The sequence below is a fragment of the Rhinolophus ferrumequinum genome, chromosome 12, assembly GCF_004115265.2.
Source record: "Rhinolophus ferrumequinum isolate MPI-CBG mRhiFer1 chromosome 12, mRhiFer1_v1.p, whole genome shotgun sequence".
In the NCBI taxonomy this organism is placed as follows: domain Eukaryota; kingdom Metazoa; phylum Chordata; class Mammalia; order Chiroptera; family Rhinolophidae; genus Rhinolophus; species Rhinolophus ferrumequinum.
The window spans coordinates 62,285,953-62,302,107 of NC_046295.1; the positions used below are offsets into that span (position 1 = coordinate 62,285,953).

Below are 16,155 nucleotides of genomic sequence, written 5' to 3' on the forward strand. Positions count from 1 at the left end.
ACAAACCACTTGCCACCTGCCCGAAGTGCCTCCAGGGGGCGACTTCATCTCCAAACTCCCCTTGTTCTTCCTCTTTTCAAAGAGCAGAAGGGAGCCTGGTCTGGGCCAAATCCTGGGGGAGTTTCCTCTCAGGATGGAAAAGCCTGCCTTGGCAACCACCCCCACCGTCCTTCCCTTTGGAAGCACTCACTTCCACCAGAACAGACATCAGCATACGGTGCGATGTCTCCGCTAACCTTTGTAGTTCTGACATTCGCCAGCCTCCTCAGAATCCTGAGTCAATTCTCAGAAAGGACTTGTTTTTCTTCCCTCCCTTGCAGCATTTAAAAGTACATTCAAACAAAATAATTCTTTAAACACAAGAGCACAGCCATTTCCTTGCACAGCAGATACACTTGAAATGAGCAAATCTTTTGGCATTTTAAACAGAGTTCAAGGACATGCCATGTGTGGGTAGAGGTTATGAAACATGTGAAGTCTTAGATCTTGTAACAGCTATTCTCAGATCTGTAAACGTGCCTCAGAAATCAACCTTGGGAGTGCATTTATAAAATGCACTTTCCCAGGCTTTATTCAGACATGCACATGTGGGCACCCATGGATTCAGACGAGGTCAGAAATCCTCCTTTTTCACAAACACCCAGGGAGTTCTCATGCGTGGTGAGAGACATGGTCTCAGAATCCTAAGTAAAAATTTATCAGAATACAGTTTTCTCCATTTTCTCAGGGTCTTTTCAGATTCAAACACTAAGCCGACGCTGGGCTACTCACACACATTGACATCTGCTCTCACTCTTAAATGTCACCGAATTTCTTGACATTGGCATGTGAAAGACAGCAGGGTAGTGGTTAAAATGTAAGACCCAGATGGCCTGGGGTTGAATCTCGGCTCTACCAGGAAGTGGCTGCGAGTCTGGACAGACTGTGCAACCCCCTGGCCCCCCCGTTTCCTTATCTGTAAGATGAAGATAATCAGATGACCTTTCTTCTTCTTCTTTTTGGTAACAGCTTGTACTTTATTACATATGCAACCCTGCCGTATCTGAAAAGTTGATCCCCCCTTTCTCCAAAGTATCTTCTTGTGATCAGGCCCCTCTTAGGGACCCTGAGCTGCACCCCCGTTGCCAGAGTAAATGGAGTCCCCGGAGCAGGCAGTGGGCAGGGGCAGACCTACAATTCATCCTCACAGGTCTATTGTAGATACGTGTCAGAGGACCTATCTTCTACGACTGCTGCGAGGATTAGGAGTTGGCACATGAAAAGCTCCAGAGCAGTGAGTGCGGTGGGCAGAGCTTCCCACCATGATGCTGTGTTCCATGTCTGAGCTGCCCGACATGACAGCCACCTGCCTCGAGCGCACTGGGCACCTGAAACGTGGTTAGTTGACACCGAGAAACTGCATTTTAAAGTTTCTTTAATATTAATGAATCTCGACAGCCACATGTGGCTAGTGTTTCCTGGATTCAACAGCCTGGTTCAAGCTAAATGTCAGCTATTCATAATTGTATTGTTGTTATTATTATCCCCATTTCATCAATGAGAACAGAGGCTGAAAGAACTTCTTCAGGGACTCGACTAAAGCTCCAACTTAAGAAAGCAGCAGAGATGGGACATCCAACTCAAGCCTCTGGAGGCAGATCCAGGGCTCCCCTCACACAAAACATCACTGCTGCCCTCCTTCGAAACACGCGATCGTGACGTAAAAATACAGCCTACCTGAATCGGAAGCGAGACCCTAGCCTGATAAAGTCTGACCGATTCGATTTGCTATTTCCGGGTGTCCGCAGTCGGAAGAAGGCGTGATGCTCGACTGCACATTTCCAGAGGTGCTTGCAGGTCCTGGCGCTGTCCAGCCGGAACACAAACGTGTGCTCCTGCTCCCGTCCCTGAACAGGGAAGCACAGGGGTCTCGTTTAAATAGGTGCTCCTGACATGGACGAAGGACTGCTGACAGCATGGAGGAAAACCGGGGCGGAAGGCTTACCTGGTCATCATCCTCCACGACCACCAGTGTCAATTTGCTCTTTTTAAAATCCATTTTGGTAATTTTAGGCCTGGTCGAGAGAAAACAGTTTAGAAGTGCAATCTGCAGGAAAACTATCCACCCATCAGACAGCAGTTTCCTGTCTACGTTTAAAGCTTAGATTTGCTAGATCAATCATTCATTTGTTCAAGTGTAATTATCCAAGAAGTTTCACGGCCATTGCCAAGCACCCACGAACACACGAAAATGGTGTTGTTTTTTAAAATGAATCAGGGTGTTGCAAATATCCCTCAAGAATCATCCATCACATAGAATTCCACCACAAAATAGGAAAAGACATTTTTAAATATTAGACAAAACTAAATTACCAAAAGAATAAGCCTATTTTGTTAGCTCCTTCAAAGATTAATATGCCTGTCGGGGTCAGTCCAAGAGAATATTCACAGCCATCTCTTCCCTACAAACAAACGAAGGGACAATCGGTAGAGGGTTCTAACAGGTTGGCACAGAGCAGAATGCAAAACAGTGTGCTCACCGCATTACGTTGTGTGCCCACTGTTTACGCATTGCTCAGGCACAGCGAGACCCAATGACTTAAACGCACACCGTTCTTACCCTGACAACGTGCATGTCTACCCCATACATTTCCAGCCACTTCGCTTTATTCAGATAGGAGAGTTCCGCCTGGGCAGGGCTCTTTCCCCTTCGAAAAACCAATGGAAATACATGTAAACCGAAACTCATACACCCACAGAATTCTGAAGGGCACAGCCACACTAAGGGATTTTATGCAGCAATTAAAGGAACGAGGGACACCGATTTATATTAACACGGGAAGACCTCCAGAACAGACTGTTAATTGAATAGAAAGATGACAGAGCAGAGTTTGTAATTGGAACACTTAAGGGAACCAGTTTTTGGTGACTAGATACAGGTGTGTATATGCAAAAGAAAAAGGCTGAATGGACACAGCACTGGTGGCTAATAATGGCTGCCTGCCTGCCGGAGGAGAGCAGAGGTGTGTATGCGCAGGGGTGCAGCAAGGTGACTCTGCACGCACACATTCCTATGCTGTTTCAATGTGATACAAGAATGTGCGAACGTCACTTTCCATTTTCATATGCCCTGCAGAGTGACTGAGGGATGACAGCAAAACGTGCTAAGTTTCTGGGTCCAAAGGTGACATGGAACAGGTATCGTTTGGGGAAGATGGGCCGGGAGGAAGGGAAGGCTCACATCTGGGAAACCTGTGAGTGGAGGCGGCACGGAGAGTCCGGCATAAAAGTGTTAGACTGGGGTGTCTTTGGGGGAAAGGAGGAAAAAGCCGAAAGAAAAATGACAGGGCTGGATGGAGCTGTGGTGACCACCTGTCCTGAAACATAAGGCTGCACAGCACATGGTCTCAAATATTGAGTGTCCCTGGAAGGGACGACAGGGCATATTGCTAAAGGGTTTCCTCTAGAAGTTCAGACCATGGACAGAGGCCTAGGTGTGCAGAACGGATCACGGCAGCTCCGCCTGGCTTTCTTTAAGAGGCCGGAGAGCAGTGGCATCCCCGGCAGCAAATCAGGGCCAGGCTCTCTAGTTCAGAGAAAAAACAGGAGCATGCACTGGTTCTTACTGCACATCTCTGCAAAGAGATGTCGTGTGGGCCTTTGGGAAAAACAGGACCGAAGCACAGGACAGAGGTGAAGAGGTGGAGCTGTAAATTTACAGTCGGTGAAAGAATCGGACAGCCCCGTACAGGTGACAAAACAAACATATCAGAATGCTAGATGGTAGCATCAAGGTACCTGCACTCTTTCCATCTCTGGAAGATATCAAATTCCATCGCTTCTGTCTGATTTGGAATGAACCGAAACTCAGACACAAGCTCTGGTGTGTGTTCCGGAAGCTCACACTCCCCAAGTTCCGCTGCAAGTTTCAGAAGAGGGAGAAAAACAGGAGACATTGAATGCTTCTCGTTAACTGCTGTAACCAGGTCCAAAGGCATTTCACATGGTTTGGAAGCACAGGCACCCCTCACGTACAACGCTCTCCTTTCAGCAGACCCTCGATCCCACTCCGTACTCACATGCACATTCAGAATCCCCAAGAATCATCCAACCCACCCCCCACCCCCAATCGGGTGTAACACCATCACCTTAGTTATTATTCTTTCTCCCGACTATTTCTCCTACCCAGGGAGGCCCTGGCTATATTTCCCTCAGGAAGCGCTCGAGCCGGAATTTGCAATAAAAGACAATTGCAGGGAATAAGGACCTGGCCAGAAACATCCATTTAACAAGGCTCTTGTGAAGGGTAGGTCCAAACAGCACTCCAGGGTCTGCAGTGCTGGAGAGGACCAATCAAGAATTCAGTACATGCAGAATCCAGGGGGAAAGTATGTTGGGAGGGAGAGGGAAAGAATGAGAGAGTGAGGCAGGAGGGGATGAGGAAGGAGCGGGGGAGAGGCTTCAGGAACAACTGCAGCAACTCAGGCAGAACCGAGAGGGAACAGGTCACGCAGAGAGGGAGAGCAGCAATGTGGGCAATTCCTGCAAAAAGCCCAAAACATGCCACATGGTCCTTGCTCTCGCCAAGCCCCTGTGGAAAGGAGGGCCTGAAAACACAAGGGGCCCCATTCCTCCAGGACACCAATGAGAAAATCCACTCTCCCCACCTAACCTCTGCAGCTCAGGAAGCTCCCAACACCCCCACCCTAACCCCCCCTCCCCGCCCGAAAGAAAAGGGATCCTCCAGAGGTTCCTCTAATACTTTGCTACACAAAGGGAGCCCACAGACAGCAGCAGCAGCAGCACCGGGGAGCCTTCTCACAATGCAGAATCTCAGGGCCCTCCCCAGCCTTACCGAAGCAAAACCTGCCTCTTCTTAAGATGCCCGGCTTAAGATGCCCGGGTGGGTGGTGCACACATTACTTTGAAAAGCACTGATCTACAACAATGGTTTTCGAATCTGAGCGTGTATCAGGGTCACCTAGAGGGCTCATTACACCACACATCGCGGGACCCCCCCCCAGAGAATCTGATTCCATGGGTCTGGAATTAGGCCTGCGAATCCGCATTTCTAACAAGTTCCCAGGTACGCTGATGCGGCTGACCTGGGCAACACACTTTGAGAACCACTGCTTAACACAACAAATCCCACCCATCGACCAACCAGCATATGCTTGAGCCCTTCCAGTGGCAGCAACTCACTATGTACCCAGCAGGCCTGCCGCCTTCGGGCCACACATCCCAGAAGGGGATAAAAACTCCCTGTCCACACAAAGGAAGCATCAGCACCAAGCTCAGAGCGGTGGTGGGAAGGCTGTACGAGACCATGTCTGACACAGAACCTGGTGAATGTTTCCTCACCTGACTGCAGCCCTGCACCTGCATCTCTGAAGTGGACGGCACCCCTATGGCCACCAGCTGGTCTGGGTCAGGGTGTGTAGCCACTTGGCAGCTTGGACAAAGTCACCAATGAAGACTCTGCCCGGGGAAGGTGAGGGCTGGGCTCCCAAGGCGGGAGGCCACCACTGACTTCTGACCAAGAGGTCACCCTGAAACTAAGGACCTGGCAAGACTAGAAGGGCAGTCTGGGAAGAGATCGCCTTGATATGAACCCCTCGTCCCTTGCACCTATGGGCCAAAGCGAAACAATGGAGCCCTGCGTTTAGCGGTGTGTCTGCACAAGTCCACTGACACCATTGAGCACAGGAGGAAGAAGCCACAGAGTAACAAGCTTTCCCTGAGACCGGGCATGGGGGCTGGCGGCCCTCCTCACCATGACTGGACTACGCCTGAGTGAGAACCACTAGGACGTAGCATGCCTGCCTTCCGAGAGCCTGTTAGCAAAACTCAATGCTTCACTCGGTCTGAGAACTGTGCAGCCAGGGCCCCAGCTGTGGAGGGTGGTGGAAATAGCTCAGACACAGGAGGGCTTGCATCGCAACTCTGCTGTGTACTGTCTGTGGACCTGGGCACGTCACTTAACCTCTCGGGATCTCTGATGCCTTAACCGTAAAATGGGAACTGTTAGAGGCTGAAACAAGATCATGGGCACACAACAAATGACTGACCCACTCTCCCTCCTCCCTTCTTTTGCTTTTTGCCTGCATTAAATTTCAAATCTGCCATAAACGGAGTTCCCCAACGAGCACAGCTTCCACGCAGGGCCACTGCATCGTAACTCGGGAGGTACTATGAATTCAAGGACAACCGCAGCAAGACATGTCCTCAAGGCTCACGCATGGGAAGAAACACGACCTTTCATTCTATTCAAACCCATGAAGATGCTCTTGTGATCTTTACAGTCTGAGGAAAGCTGGCTCTGCTGTGGCTGAACTGAGAAGCAGGCTACAGCATGTACTGATGGGATGGGGGAGAAGCAGGCATGGAGGGACACTGTAACGAGAACTTCCTGTGGACATCTGTGTAACTCTTCAGCCTTTTTATCTGTACCTGACAGAATAACTGCATCTTACATTACACGGATGTGGTTCGAGCTCACACGGGTAATTTCTTCAGAAAGGGCTCCCCGACAGCTGATAACCTTGTCTGCCCTGGCTCGGGGGCAAGACATCTGGCTCTCCTAGAGCTGGGCTTTGCGAGTGTGGTGCTGCCTCATCACACGGGGTGTGAGACGGTAACCTGGGTGTCCTGTCCTCTCATCATCTGAGACAACATAAGGGTTGGTATATAACACCAACGGCATCAGGAAGAAACCTCTCCATTGCACTGGGAGCCCCAGGTCTGACATGGGTGCTTTCATCCCATTCACTACCCCCTGACATCGACTGCTGGGTCACCACGCCGATGATATGACCTCCCGGCGACTCAAACTCCAGGGTGGATGCCACTTGACAAACTGGAGACAAGTGTACCTGGCCAAAGTGGACAGTCTGTTTCTAAGTTCCTCAAGCCGTAACACATCCATATGGCGCTTACCCTAAGGGCCGTTGTATTAGGCACATATGGATGGGAAGCACTTAGCCTTGTACTCGGCACGGACAGTTACAGATGACAACATCGTCACCTTTAAACCCCATGGGCAGGCTCCCCCTTCAACCAAAGTCCTTGGGTACCTGTCCAACTTCATTCAATTCATTCTTCACTTACCGAGCACCTGCTATATGCCAAGCCCCCGCTCGAGAAGAAGAATTAACACTGACTAAGGAACAGAAGTACCATAGAATGGGAGTAACCTGAAGTCCCTAAAAACCATCTTTATGCGTATAAACAGGACCAAATACATGTACTAAAAATACAAAGTAGGAAATCATACAAAACATTTGTATATGACCCTGAACAGAATTACATCTTAAAAACTCCACTCAAAATTCATAGGTAGAAACTTGGGCTGTCTGTGGCTGGTGGCTTCCTTCCTTCCTTCCTTCCGCTTGTCTGTTGGGTTGTGGTACTGATATTCTATAATAAGTGTGTACTGATTTTATAATTTGAAAAAACTTAGCTCAACTTTTAAAAATTGGTAAATACGAAAGTGAGAAGCCAAACCTTACTAGGGTGTTCAAAAATAATGAGTAATTGTGAATGAATACATCCTAATTCATTATTCTGTGGAAGCCAATGAACACATTGGTACACGAATCCGCAGCATATGTCTAGCTGATGTGCTGATGAAATTCCTTATGTGCAGTTACACATTAGTATTCTCTTAATTAGTGCAGGAAACTTTGGCAAGTGTCCCTTGTGCATTTTAAACTAAACTCCACCAGTACATCTTACGGACGGGAACAGTTGACACTGACAGTCATGCAGGAAACCTCGTACCATCCAAGTCCCTCCTACGTGCTGACGACTCCCGTCGGGGCTTCCGGGCTCACCTGTCTCCAGGAGCCAGATGTGCGCACTCTAGAAGCCACTGGAGGGGCCACTGGCACTTCTCAATCAAGATACCCTATAGATGTTTCGTCCACCAGAGCCCAGTCTTCTTCTAACCGTTCTGTCACCTGTCCTTGGTGGCAGCCTATGAGTCATCCCTGACTCCTTCTCAAGACCTAAGTCTAATGACCAGGTCCTTCTTGTACCGCCAGTGCTGGGAGGTTTTTTTGTTTTTTGTTTTGGCAGGTGTGTGTGTGTGTGTGTGTGTGTGTGAGTGTGTGTGTCCCAGCCCTGGTCAGTTTCTTTTTATTACAGCAGCACCTCCTCACTGCACGCCCCCAGCCCACCTTGGTCTTGCTCTAGTCCCTTGTGCCCATCATAGCCTTTCTGAAAGGCACCTCTCACCAGGCCTGCCTCCCGCTGAAGAGTCTTCAAAGGGCCCCCTACGGACAGCATGACATTCATGCTCTTTAAATGGGGTCCAAGGTCGCCCACCTATCCAGCCTCTTGAACGTCACCCTCCGATACCCCTCAACTGCTGGTTGCTCTCTGCACATACTTTTCCACTTTGTGCCTCGGTTCCTCTGACTGTCTTCATCTACTCATCTCCCCTGGGGCTTCCTCTTCCAAGCGGCCTGCAGGTCTCTATTCCTAGAGAAACTACACTGCACTCTGTATAGATGTAGAGAGTATGTGGTCCTGCCAAGGGGTCCTCATGGGACGGCAAGCTACTTGAGAATGGAGACAATATCATATTCATTTATACCCCCAGTATTCATTTAAACTCCCAGAGTAAAGCACGGTGCCTGGTACACAGCAGACACTCATTTGTTGAAATGAAAGCAATAACATTAAAATGCTCATTATCGCTAAAGAATAATGTACCTTGTAGACAGAGAGCAGCTAATTCCACAGCCGTTTCATATGGGCATTTCAATCTTGAAAAAAAAAAAGAAATTAATTCTGTATATGAACTTCAATACCAATAATCATACAAAATGTCATTAAAGTCATTTTTCAAAAGGAAATGATATTTAGATATTGATTTTTGTTCCTGGTGGTTTCTATTTTTGCTGTCCACACAAAAGAATGCAAACAACAAGCTGACTTACACTACATATATCCAGAGTCAGTTCTCATCATATAGTAAAATAACCCAATCTAGGTATAGTTTCTATCAACCCTGTAGGCAATTTTACTGGATTTTCCAAAAACGGGGAAGTTTGGGAAATAGAATGAAAAGCCTTCCCTTTGTCTTATTATTTTTAAACTTATTTTATCTTGATATAGTACATTTGTCTTTTCAAGCTGCCTTAAATCTTTTTTAAATTGAGATCATAATATTAAAAATAAACAGACAGACAAAATAACTAACATTGCCAGCTGGATACACTCAAGCATTCTAGTAAGTGTATCTGAGGCGTAGCCACAGAAGTGTATTACTACTACAGATCAGGATCCCATTTATACTTAATATTACAAATTTAGTTAGAAAAATAATAATGACATACATTGGTATAGCACTTCATAGTTTTCAAAGCCTTTGCATATATTTTGTCCAATTTGGTCAATGCATGGAGTTTGTAAAACCTTAGGATGGGTGTTGCCAGTGCTCCCCCATCTGTAGAGATGAGGAACTGAGCGTTCAAAGGTCTTGCCCAAGGTCATCCAGCTGGTAGGAGGCAGTGCTGGGACCAAAACACCATTCTGCTTTGAAGTGTATCAGGCTGAAGCGCTTGTAAACTGCAAAGTACTACACAAATGCAAGATGTCGCCATTAATATTTTTCCAAACTGAAGACAATTATTAAAATTAAGAGGACTTTAGTAGGAGGAGCACAGTATGGAGAAAGGGAAGAGGAGATAAAAATACAGACACACTTATACTATGCACGTCAGTCAGAGATCTGTCTTGCATGGTTGAATAAGGCAAATGTATACACTGTACAATCTACTTGTTCTAGAGTGTACATTCCACCAAAATTTTTATAGCACACATTCTATTGAGAGTTTGCAAATTCGGAAATCACATTTTAAATTTCCTTCAGATTATATTCAAAATCATAAGGTACTCTTGTCAATATCAGGTATTGCTTTTTAGATTCAGTATACTTTTTCGTTTTAGTTTTCCGTGTAAGAGAAATAGTCACTACGTATGTTGAAAAATGACACAACTGTAAAAGGTACGACTGTTAAATCTCGTTATCTTTAAAATAAATTAATATTACATGTGAAATCAACCACTTCAGTGCCAATGCTTCTTGTGCTCAACAATCATTGTGTAGCCCAAGGCCTAGTATTTAAGAACCACTTTTAAGAGGGGCAAAGGAAATGAGATGAGATGTCTGAACCTTTCCATCAGAATCAGAATATAACCTCTTTACATTACTTAAATGCAGATGGTGATGAATGAGACTTTTTGTCTGCCCAAATACTTGTAAGTGTATACATACTAATAACGTATCTTGCTTGCAAATACGACAAAAGCCATTATGAATGGGGCAGTGATGTGATCAGGGAGAGAATTATTCCCAAATACACATCACTTAAGATATTAAATGCTCTTGGAAATGCTTCAAGCCATATAGTAATCATTTAAAATAAGATGATGATGACAGTGATACAAGTATTAGACTCACTTTACAATGCCTGGTGTACTTTTTTTTGAATTTTGAAAAGGGAACAAGGGTAAGAGAGTTAAAAAAAAACAAAACAAAACAGTGAATTATTTAGAAATATACTATGATCTATCCTAGGTGAAGAGTCAGAACAAAAACGTACTTACTTTCCTGAAAGAATGTCATGCCTGAGTTGTAAAACAAACAGGTACCTGACAAACATATACAAAAGTCAACAGAGGGTAACTCTTCCCCAGCCGCTTCCGATCAATCCCCAACTTCCCATCATAAACCCCGCCCCACACGCAGCCCGGAATTCTGCATTGTAAGAAGGGAGTCCAAATCAAATGAGAACTTTGGTGGAAGCATCTCCTCCTGGGTCTCCAGGAAGGAATCCCAGAACCTAGCTAGGAAAGTGAGTGCAGGTACGGCACTTGCAAGATACTTGGAGTATGGAACATGGAACACCGCACAGTCCAATGACGGCCTCCACAACACCCTCGGCGCCCCAGGAGGGAGCCAAACACAGCACACAGCGCTCACACACAGGCATGCAATGTGTCCATTTCAACTCGCAAGGGGATCCCCTGGATTGGGCCCTGAGCCAGCCCCACCAGAAGTCCATAGGGGTTGCAGCTGACTGTATCAAAAAGATTACAGCTGACGGTAGTTAGCCACTGCTTAAGGCTTTTTCTTTTCTGATGCAGTTTAACTGCAGACCCTATCTTTTAAAAAATTGTGCATGTGTGAACACACACACACACACACACACACACAAATTCTGGAATTGGACTGCAGCTGCTGGTTACAGGGGTAATGGAAAATGGGGAAGAAGGACGCAAATAACACAAGAAGGGTTCCCTTGAGTAAAAAAAATAAGTGTTTTGGCTTAAAGAAGTGTGTTGTTTTTTTTTTTACCAGGTGGATGTGGGCATCAGAATCACTCACAGTGCTTGTAAAAACCAAAGCTGTCCACACTGTACTCCTTGCCTATGGAATCAGAATCGCACACACAAGAGTGATCCCCAGAAATCTGACTTGTTTCAAAAGCTTCCCAGGTGTTTCTGATTCACACAACCCTAGTTAGGAATCACTGGCTTTGATGACAACCAGGAGCAGTATGTTTCATAGAGGACTCTGAAGACGAACACTAGAATCATTCAACTTGTTTGAACTTTGAAAACAATGGAGACAGTCACTCTCCATGGAATGGATATAGGAGAATGTGGGTGACCCAGAAATCAGGAGGGAGGGGGCGGAAGGTTCTGGTATATTCCAGAATGTTCCTGCCTGTGACAGGTACTTAACCAGCACTGAACTGAGTACTCCCATCAAGGAAGACAGTGCTGACGCGGCCAGAGCTTCCAGTTCCTATAGGAAAGTCTAACTACAGAGCCCCATAAGCCTGTCCAGCACAGGAGAGGGTGATAAGTGATCTTTAAGGTGTTACTTGGGTGGTCATCTCCAAGCTAGCGGTCACTACCATGGACCACCTAGCAGCTTACATGTCATGACTACTGTCCGTCACACAGACAATGTCATGGGAGTTCTGCAGACATCAGGCCGGGCTGGGTAGAGAATCTCACTGATAAAAGGGTGGCTGGAGGGAAACTCCACACTTAAAATGCTTTTTAAGCCTCTTTTGCTTCAACACTATTTCTAAAGTCTGATAGACGGGGGCAGGCACACCATAGAAGAAATTGTTACTTTGATATTATAACAGTCAAGGGAATATTGTGAAGTCCCTTAAAATAATAAGATGGCATTTTTGGACTGAGAAATGCTCTTCCAATACCTGCCTTCCCTTTTTTGTATCTGAGACAAAAATAACGTGCCATTGAACAACTAACCAAATTACCTAAAGTCCAGCCAAACAAATGTGACACGAAAAATAAATCTTTTCATTTTGATTCACTAAGAAAAAGGTCAAATTAAGCAAAGTGTGGATTTTCAACAGAAAATAGAGCGAAGCACAGACAAAATGCTAATGACTCAGAATATAAAGACAGCAAATGGAATGCGAAGCAAACCCACAAAGTAGAAGACCCATAAATTATAAGCAAGGTAAGTGCTATTGGGGGAAGGGGAGTCTTGTTCTGCATTTTGTCCTACCTTGTAAACTCTTCACGAAGGTTGTTTGGTTCTGAAGAATAATATTTAACTCGAAAATGCAAAGCATAAGCAGGTCCAACTAAACATTTGGAGATGGAAGGTTGAAGATGTTTTTCCCCAATTGTGAAGATCACAGGATGGACAAAAAGGAAGAACACGTAAAATCTATTAACACAGTCACCACGACACTGGGAAGGCACAACAGCACATACAAAGCTAGTAAGTGCTTTTCAAACTTGGTTTGGAAAACTCAAATGGATTGTTGCTGGCACAGATGCTTTAGCTAGTAACCTCATTCTGGAAGAAAACCGTAACCATCTCGATAAATTACTGAGAGCTGACATTTCACTTTCACCCCTGATTGCCATGATGCTCCAAACGGATTACTAACTTTGTAGAAAATATGAAGTGGGCTAAAGGAAACGGACACACAAACCGTCATGTGTTCTGTGACCTAAAGATACAGTAAAAGTACCTTAAAGTGTTAAATTTTTAAAAATTACCCACACGTAAATAACACTAAAGAAACGTGGTAGCGACATCTGTAAAATCGGAGCGAAACCCGACGTCAGAGATCCCTCCTGCTCTCCTGCTGTCTGACTCTACTTTATTTCTCATTAGGAAGAGAATGTAATAAGCATAAAGTCATGTTTCTGAACAGCAGTTTGATCAGGTCTCATTGGCAGGGGGGATCTGATTTCAAATGAGAACATAGTCTGTTTCTTAACATCAACGAAAAACTCTCGTTCAAATTTTAAACTCTAACACTTGGCCAGCCTTAAGAAATTAAAAATCATCCACTTAAAATTGAATTTATTAAAAAAAAAAGCTCCCAAGTTCTAGTGAAAACAGAACACCTCCAAACGTTGGCAAAGGAATTTACTGCCCGATAAAAGAAATAAATGAGTAGGCTAAATTCTGCTTTACTTACCTTTCATCTGCTTTTTTATGGGTTTGGAATGATCCAGCCAGTGCTGAAAGGAAGAAAAGGCTTCTTTAGGAATATTTCATCAGCAAGAGTATCCAGACCTCAGAGTTACCCTCCTCCACAAACTGTAGTAATTCTACCCATAAAACCATAGATGGGGCCAGATCACCCGTTCTTAGGCTGGGGATCTGCAAACTGCTTGGGATGGTATAAAAGAATCTATGTTTATGTACGGAAGTGCATTTTCTTCTGGGGAGAGAGCTCAGAGCTTCTTCCATAAGCTTTTCAAAGAGGGGCTTCCAAGAACTGAAAACTCTTTAACTGATTGACCTGTAAAATCCCTTCTGGTCAGTGGAGCCACCAACTGCCTCTTCTAAGTTTCTCAAGTTACAATCAGTCTTCTCCAATTATTCCACGTCTCTATTAATCCAGGAAGACTACAAGCCACGCTGCTGAGAATCTCTGATCCCTGGTCTTGCAGTTCTGTCGCCCCAAACGCTAAACTTATTAAACCAAAATGACCCCTCTATTCTTCGGCAGGGAAAATGACCCACGTCGAAGACGGAAAGACAGGCAGGGATTTGCCTGAGAAACTTTTGCTCTGATCAATGAGGGCAATGCAACATCCTCTAGTTCTTACCAGAAAAAAAACACTTCAGTCTTATCCATCCCAGGAAATTATGAAACTATTTCCCTCATAAAGAAGTTTCTCTATAATGTCACTGTTGTTGATGCTACACTGCCAATGAGCCTCCGCAGCTTAAAACATCCCCGGAAAAGGGCGTTTAGGACCGTTTCACTGTGAGCCCCTCTGTGTGACCCCTAAGCCCCGGATGGCAGGGACGTCCGTGCACTTCAGCATCTGTGTTTCCTGTGCCGAGCACAGAGCGTGGCACTGAGCAGGCCCTTATTAGATTCGTGAGAAATAAACACATGCTCAATATAAATTTTTTTTTTTTAAATGAAGCAAACAGGAGCTTTTCCCATCATTTGACGTAAACGCCACACAGGCTGGGACTTCACTGTGAAGAGTCACAGCTGGAATTACACAGCTAAGAGTGGGTTTCTCACTAGCTATTCAGAATCAGAGGCCCTTCTGCTGACTGTCAATATCCTTTCAGAGGCAAGCTACCCTGGGCATCTTCTAACAGTGGGAAAGGACAGGACTAAATGAGTACCGTGTGCTCCACCCCTGGCCCCAGAGCCCGTTATGACTGTGTGGGAGGAGGGGATACGGAAACACAAAGCAAGTCACAGATGAATTATAACACAGTGAGCTGTGAGCCGCGCAATGGGAGCACGTGGGCTTCTGTCATCTCCACTCCCCGGCTGAGCCAAAGCCACCGTGTCATGAGAGCAGCAGATCACGGCAGCACATGCGTCTCTCCAAGGCACACGTACACGGTGCTTTCTCTCACTGTCAACAGCTTTGAATCGGAAATGACCTAAATGCCCATCAACAAAGACGGATGAAAAACTGGCTCATCCACATAATGAAATACTCTTCAGCCTTTAAAGCTGAGGTGGGCCTGTATTTATTGATTTGGCAAAAGATCCGCAGCACAGTGCCAGATGGGGGAAAAAAATCAGGTAGGATCCCATGTATATAAAATGACTATTTTCTATCAAGATACATCCCAAAAGACTGAGAGGGGTTATTTTTGGATGTGGGGCTGTGAATGCTGTTCACTTTTTTCTTTATTACTTTGCTCCATAATTTTTTTACTTTTAATGAGAATATTACTTTCATGGGGGTGGGCTGGGTTGGCCCTTCCATTCTTCCTTCACTCATTCCCTGTTTGTCTCGCAGGCAGTTTTTGATGATCGACTTGTCCCATTAGAATTAGGTCTCACTGCTGCCCCCCACCAGGCTGGAAACCCTGGACCTCAGTCCCTGGGAGGGGAGATACAGACTTGATGAAAGTTCTGTAAGATTTACTTTCCTGCCAAAGTAAGTAGTGTGCTAACGTCTACGACTCAACCTGTTCTCACTTTCAGGTGAATACACCATTACCGAGCAAAAACAGTTCTCCCAGCAACCAGCCTTCTAAGCTTATGGGCCCCACAGGCTCACAGCTTAAAGGATCTCGTCCCACTGTTTTCCCGTTTCAAGTGTCCTTACCATACGCATCTGGAATAGAACAAGTTTAAGCCCAGCGTTCTGCTCCCTCTGCTGTCAAAGTCTTCTGTCTCCCCAAGTCCAACCTGTACTGTTCCCTTTGCGGTGGTTTTTCAACCCTGGCTGAGCACTGCACTCACAAATACCCAGGTCCAACCCAAGACCCATGAAACAGAATCTCAGAGCACTAATGTGTTTTTTTTTTAAATATTTAGTGAAGTCTCCCAGCGTCCTCTCCTTCCCAGAATGTATCCTCATAATCTTGGGGATCTTGAAACATCCGTGACCCGTCCTGAAAATTGCTGCTTGAGCTCTGTAAAAATCTTAAACGATTTCAGGGTTTACTGGCCAAATGTCTACAGCCGGTGTTAATTCAGACAGATCACAGCTGGATGCTCCTACTGGACAGCAGACTGGTTTTCCCTCTGGCCACTCTGCTAAAGGAGCTCCCTTATCCTGTGGACTGGCTTCCATCCTTTGTGCCCAGCAACCAGACACAGAGCCCTGACCAGAGCAGGACCTGCTAGGATGGAGTCCTGTGACAAGTCTGGAGTTCGCTAAGCTGGGAAA

The 16,155-nt window shown here is 45.7% G+C and overlaps 1 protein-coding gene across 5 annotated transcripts in view; it reads right to left on the minus strand.

Annotated features, from left to right (window-relative positions):
- The window catches only part of EPB41L4B (erythrocyte membrane protein band 4.1 like 4B), a 117,906-nt gene that overhangs the window by 62,810 nt on the left and 38,941 nt on the right, over positions 1-16,155 (minus strand). For 4 of the 5 annotated variants that reach the window (XM_033122291.1, XM_033122294.1, XM_033122292.1 and 1 more), the window contains exons 3-11: positions 13,470-13,512; positions 12,539-12,617; positions 10,594-10,638; positions 8,695-8,747; positions 3,778-3,898; positions 2,600-2,687; positions 2,353-2,441; positions 1,985-2,054; positions 1,717-1,886 (exon numbers count right to left, since the gene is read on the minus strand). In XM_033122291.1, coding sequence (XP_032978182.1) covers positions 1,717-1,886; positions 1,985-2,054; positions 2,353-2,441; positions 2,600-2,687; positions 3,778-3,898; positions 8,695-8,747; positions 10,594-10,638; positions 12,539-12,617; positions 13,470-13,512 — 758 coding nt within the window. The remainder of the gene's footprint in view (positions 1-1,716; positions 1,887-1,984; positions 2,055-2,352; positions 2,442-2,599; positions 2,688-3,777; positions 3,899-8,694; positions 8,748-10,593; positions 10,639-12,538; positions 12,618-13,469; positions 13,513-16,155) is intronic. The other variant, XM_033122293.1, reaches the window with a different exon arrangement.